This window comes from Contarinia nasturtii, unplaced genomic scaffold, assembly GCF_009176525.2.
Source record: "Contarinia nasturtii isolate CC-2019 unplaced genomic scaffold, AAFC_CNas_1.1 Cnas_scaffold_350, whole genome shotgun sequence".
In the NCBI taxonomy this organism is placed as follows: Eukaryota; Metazoa; Arthropoda; class Insecta; order Diptera; family Cecidomyiidae; genus Contarinia; species Contarinia nasturtii.
In genome coordinates, this window is record NW_022197705.1 from 2,927,543 (window position 1) to 2,934,240 (window position 6,698).

Sequence of the window (6,698 nt, forward strand, 5' to 3'; positions counted from 1 at the left end):
TATGTATTTGTTTGTGTTCAACCATTTTTTTAAAATTTATTTCATATGGTAAATTTTTGTGTAAATACAGGCACGTCGCGATCGCGAGGAGCAAGAAAAAATAAAGAATCAAGAAATCAAGTCCGCCCAACAGCAGCACAACAGCAACAAGCAATCGCATCATCATGATCAACATTCACACATTGTGAACCAAAACTCGAGCGGTCATCTCCATCATTCTGTTGTACAGAATGATTTAAAACTTGGCTTGAGCATGAGCGGTGTCGGTGGAATTGGCAGCAATCTAGGTATGATGACCGGTTTCGATAAACCGAATCAAGATTTATTAAAATCAGTCAGTAAAATTAATTCGTAAATTTCCGCAATTTTCACAATTTATTCGCCCACACGAACCCTTTTCAACATACACACACACACAAACACATATAAAAACCACGAAACCACACCAAAACACATAAACAGCCAGTTAACTTCTATTGAGTAAATAAACATTGAATTCATGATAACCATCGCACTCACTCGCTACAACGCTACATTTGATGTGAAAAGTGGACAGTTTTATGCGAAAAATCCCCTCTTCTAATAGCCGAAACGCAATGAAAAAATGTTTAAAAGTGCATTCTTTCGAAACGCAAAATAAAACCCAAGCAACACAACAACATAAAGTGACAAAAAATATTCTATACATACTATATATATATAAAAAATATATACTATACATTGTTTGTGTGTTTTTTCTGTTTTTCGATTGTTTTTTCTCAATTTTTTTTCGGTTGTTTCTCTCGCTTCGATTTCCTTACCTTCTTCCCACCTTTTTTTCTTTTCTTTACAAAAAAAAAATCGATCTTTTTTGAGTTTTTCGTTATTTATCTTATGTTTGCTATTTTTTTCTCTTTCTCTCTTTTTTTTGGCATTTAGGAGCGTCGTCAACATATTTATCATAAATTCCAATATTATTTTATCGCATCGATATATTTCACTGATATTGTAGATTCGTCGTGGTCAAAGTCAATCGTCGGAATGAATGCAAATTTTGCGCTAGAATTTCATATTGATACGACCAAAAACCACATAAAACACGCACTTCTAATTGCTCTAAATGCCAATATAACCATTAAACAAATTGGTTATTAGTCGTAATATACCATTTACTACAACTATTCTCAACCCACGGAGCAAATATGTCATTTGAATATAAATATACAAATGGAAGACGCGGAGTGTGTGCGGAAAAGAATAAAAGAAAAAAAAACAATGAGAGAGAGAGAGAAAGAAAGAAGGTGAAAATATAAAAGAGAAAAGCAAAACGGCGAAAAACAAACAGGAGAAAAGAATGGAAAAAACAGAAGAATCTCATAATTCTTTATACGTAACAAACAAAAAATAAATGTAACCTTAGTGTATAATTGTATAAGTTCAAAACAAAACCTAAAACTAAACAACTAAAGTACTATGTAATGCAAAAAGAAAGTAAAATTAAACAAAAATCCAGCTAGTAGTAAGAGTCAAGCCCACAAAACATCTTCATCAATCAAACAACAACAACATCAAGGAAAAAAGGCGTTAAAGTCGCATTAAAAAAAGTTTTGCATCGATTTGTTTTCCAATTTTTGAACGAAACGTAGTTTACGAAATCGATTTGTTTGATACAAACACACAGATAAATGCTCCCAGTGACATAAAATAGTGCTTAAGGCTTCGTTAATTTTTTTTTTCATTTCGCATTTAAGTTGGCATGAAAATTATGATTATCTTTTTTTCTATGTAAAACGTATGTTTTTGTTGTGATTGTATTTTAAAGAAAAGATGCGTTAATGGATTGAAACACATGTGTTTTTTTAGTTTGACATAAGGGAGCAATTCATTTCGAATACTTGAGATGAAAACGAAGCATAGTTGGAAAGTATACGATGCCAAAACCATTCAATGGATTGACGACATTACTGCACGTCTTTAGATTTCTTCTTCCCACTTTGGTTTTGAAAAAGCGCATACGTAATCAAGCAAATAAATTTGAGTGATAAAAATATATTTAAAAAAAAGTATCCATTTGTGCAGAAAACAAAAAAACAGTTAAAATTACAACGCACGAAGATCACTTTGTGGGCATAAATTCAAGTCATGACTTCTGAAAATTCTTTCTAGCCTCAACAACCGAATTTCCGGAAAATGTTTAAAGCGTCGTTATTTTTTGGATGCGTCACACATTTTTCTATACGCGTTAAATCATGTTATTGATCGATTGTTATTTCGACTAAACTAAATCAAAACTAAATTCCACAACAAAAAAAAATCAAATTTTTCGGTTCATTGAATGCATTTTTTTTTCAATAATTAAAATACATCCAAAAAAAACTCTTCCGGCATTAAATTGATTTAAGCTTGAAAAGTTTGATCTCGTTTATGCAAAATCTCTATGTATATAGTTTTATTTCGTTTCGAAAATAAGTGTCAAAAGGGAACTATTTTTCTGTTTATCGATTGAAGCTAGGGATTGTTTCTTTGATTAGAAGGAATGGTGAGGAGGAAAATTAAGAGGAGGAGAGCACTGAGGGAGAAGTTTTTTTTTGGTCAAAAAAGCAATTTTTATCACAAAAATATCTTTTTTGCTTATAAATCATTTTCCTCCTCAGTGCTCACCTTCTCCACATTTTCCTCATCGGCGTTCCTCCTCCTTCTCAGAGGAACAATCCCTGATTAAAACATTCACGCTCAATTTTTCTTTGACAAAAAAACACATTCAAATTTAGCCATAGTCAAACAATATCGATTTCACTACATCCCTCCAGAACAAACGCGATATAAACACAAAAAATTTATAACTCATTATGTAGAGACACAAAAAAAAGTATTAACCGAAAAAAAAAAATCGCAGAAAGAAGCATGGAATGACAAAAGCCATTTACTTGTACTCACACACACAAAAGAAAAATCATGAAAAAGAAACATGTATTTTCACAGATCACACACAGCATCCATTTCATTCACATACGTAATAACATAACAATAAAAATGCTAAAAAGTTTAAGCAACAATTTAATGGAAACAAAATTTAAAAAAATGAAAGCGTTCATATTTGCCATATACATAATTATATTTACATACAATTTTAACGATATTTAAAAATAAAAAAAAATTAAATTTATATATATACACAAACACAATATAGTATATATATATAAACTTCATTTTGGCTCCCTCCTGACAACTGACAAAAAAAACGTAATGCAAAATAAATGTCGTTTCATGATTGAGAAGAAAGGAATGAGCACAATCTATTTACATGCATCCGTATAAACCATGTGAACCATATATTGCACACAAAACACAAAAACAAACACACGTAAGAAATGCGCCCCAAACACTGAATCGATACAAAACACTTGACCGAAGAGTGCACATTTCACATATACATATAGCGAGAAATGTTTTTGGCATGTCATCGGCAAGTTTTTGCTTGGATTTGTATCGATTGAATGTTTCCCTCTTTAAAAACTCATAAATACGTACTAGTTATGTAAGATGGAACGTTTGAAAGAAATAACAACTTTTGAAGAAAAAAAGAAACAGCAAACAGCAAAATCCAGTGGATAAAACCTTAGTTTAGAACAACCAATATTAAACGTAAACGTAAACAAAAAACACACACACACAAAATATTATTAAACAAGCTATTAAGAATATTAAACAAAAAAAAATATCTACTTACATTATAACTATTTACATGATAAATTACCTTCATACATAATGATTAAGATATTGAAAAAAAAACTTCTTAAACTTGCAACACACACACAACAAACATTTCATTGTTTTATTATAGATTGTTTAAGGCAAGCCGATGTTTGAAGTACACTATGTATCTCTATAGCGAGAGAGATGAATAGATAGATAGATAGAAAGAGAGAAAAGGAGAGTTTGAGAGAAACCCCGAGAGAGACCGATCAATAAGGGTGCATCTAGTTTTAGAAGAGAGAAAAAAAACGCAATAAAAGCATACATTTCAACAAAATAAAAAGAGATCGTAAAACCAATCGGAAATTTTATGGACGCTCAAGTTGTAATTTTTAACAACTTGACAAAATTGTGAACCCCCCAATAAAAAACAATGACTCAATTTTGTGAACGTTTTTCGTTTCGTCATTTCAATATTATTATTATTATTTTTTGTTTAAAACAATGAAATCAAATCGATGTGTGGGATAACCATCGAGTCTTCGATTGACAATTTTTTTTCTTTCTCATTTTGTTCAGCTTTCTCGTTCTCGTTCATTTTGCAAGATATAATCTTCTAAATGAAGAAACGACTATTCAACTATTGCGCCCAAAAACAAAACCGATTACGTTACAAAACCGATTTCTAGTGTAATTTAGCAACGTCGTTTTTTTATTTCCATTTCTGTCGATATAATGTGTTTTCCTTTTGAATAAGTTCGACTTTAAAAAAAAGAATTTAATCGATTAACATCCATTGTTTCGTTTAAACTTTGTAATTTGTTTTTTTTTTTTTTTAAATAACTCATTTTGTTATTCTTTAGTTTGCAAGATCCCAAATGAAAATAAATTATCGTAGTCATTTTTATAAGTTGAAGTTTTGTTTCATTTTCGCATCGTTGGATGCTCACCGGAATAGAAAACGTTTGTTTGGCTATTGTGATTATTTTTTTTGTTGTTGTTCGAAACCTTCTTTCTCTTCTATTTTATTATAATCTTATTGATGTAGAATATCTGAAAAAAAAATCATAGATGTGTGCTCTCAGGTTGATTTAGTATTGGCCAACGAAAAGTTGCAGATATGTGGAGAAAACGAAAAGGAAATGAATTGAGACTGTCGTTCAAAATGCAAAATCCTCAACATACGTAATTGTTTTTTCTCTTTTTTTCGGTTTTTAATACAAAAAGAAAAAAAAAATGATATCAAAAACCATTTTGTATTCCTTCCTCTTTAACTTTATATAAGAAATCCAACTTGTAAGAATCGAAATTTGTACAATGAGAATAAACACAGAGAAGTGAAACATATATAGAAAAATTGATGTCGAATGACCGTGGAATGGAGAAAATTCAAAGCGACAACATCAAAAATTGCATGATAGAGAGAACGAGAGTGGAAACTATTTGTTGTTGTTCTTTTCCTCTTATGCAAAGGATGAAACTTTCTCCATTTTCATCGATTCCAAGCGATTTCATTTTGCAGTATCCCCTCACAATTGATGCACACGATTTTCGTCCGTCTTGCTGCAGACCGACACAAATACACAGCATAAAACTGAGAGAGATATCTGATTGGCAATCGACGTTTTAGTCATTAAAAAAATAAAAATAAAATGCTCGCATTTTCAATTCAAATTTAAATCTCTTGTCTCTTTTTATGAAAATGGATAAAATTTTACACAAAAATTTAAATCGCTGTAAGTGGAATTGTAAAAAAACACGCACGAATATTTCAACAAAACAAGCAGCTGAATTGTAATTAATGAAACAAACAAAACAAAATATAATTTATTTTCTCTACATCTTATCATATTATGTACTTGTATGTAATGAACAATTTTAGTGAACACAGAAATAAAATGAATATTTAGAATCACAAAAAATTACAACTAATTTAAAAGATGAAAAAAAAACATGAATGAACTAATTAAGGGTTATTGTAAAACATCAAAAAAGGCCATATAATATTTTTCAAGTGTACACGTAAACATTAAATAAATTTAAAACAAAAAAAAAAACAATAATCTAGCGTAAATAGTGTAAACGCGCGAATACTCAAAAAAACAAACAATTGCATTGCCGTAGTGTTTCTATATTAATGAAATAAATTTAGAGAAAGACAAAACAAAAAACCATTCGTTGTTTTCTTTTTATTTGAGTTTTCCTTTTGCCCCCGATTTCTTCGCTGACGATATGATCGATAAAAACCAATGCCCGAAATTTCTTGTGAATAACATACTGACACTTTTCGGCGACTTTGTATTAAATCGATGGAAAAGCACATTCATATGAATGTTTTTGCTTATGTTAAGGCGACTCATGGTCGAGTCATTTGGTTTTCATCCATTTCATTGACGCTACCGGGAAAATTGATTTTTATTTTCTCCGGAAAATTTGAAATTGTAAATTTATTGGATCATTGCATATGTTAAAAATTTCTTTTCATATATTCAAAGCGGTTTTGATGCCGAAAAAATCGACAAAAGATTTTGAACAGATGAGGCGCGAAAATTCAATGAACAACAAATGTAAGTGACGAATGATACATTTTTCAAACAAATTTCTACTTATTTTCAGCTTGAATATTTTTTTTTGTTGAAATTTCATTTTGAGGTCGATGGAAATGAAAGGCTTGAAATGATTATATGTGGTATATAAAAGGCCTATGAAAGTTATTGCTGCTAGTATCCGACAACTGATTTTAGTCCAAAAAAAATTGTTCAAAATATTTGCTGCGCAATTACACCGAGCCTTCAAAGCATCATTGAATTTACCTGAGAAAAACTTTGATTCTATTCCGCCATCGAAATTAAACGTATTAAATATTCAATGTTTTTATCCATTGCGCAAATCTCATTTTACCGTTAAGGATGTTGAAAAATGTATTCCAAAGTTTTTATCAGTTGGTTTGCCTTTTTCGACGAAAAAAAAACGTGGCCAGGAATGTATATTGGTATTGTTGGTGTAATTTTTTTCGCCTCTGT

General features: G+C 30.4%; 1 protein-coding gene across 6 annotated transcripts in view; it reads left to right on the forward strand.

The window, feature by feature from the left end:
- The window catches only part of LOC116338349 (homeobox protein abdominal-A homolog), a 91,554-nt gene extending 87,437 nt beyond the window's left edge, over positions 1–4,117 (forward strand). For 4 of the 6 annotated variants that reach the window (XM_031763547.1, XM_031763551.1, XM_031763548.1 and 1 more), the window contains one exon: positions 71–879. In XM_031763547.1, coding sequence (XP_031619407.1) covers positions 71–355 — 285 coding nt within the window. In that variant the 3' untranslated portion in view covers positions 356–879. Of the gene's footprint in view, positions 1–70; positions 880–918 lie in introns of those variants that run through there. The other 2 variants (XM_031763552.1, XM_031763553.1) reach the window with 2 other exon arrangements.
- Positions 4,118–6,698: the final 2,581 nt, after the last annotated feature.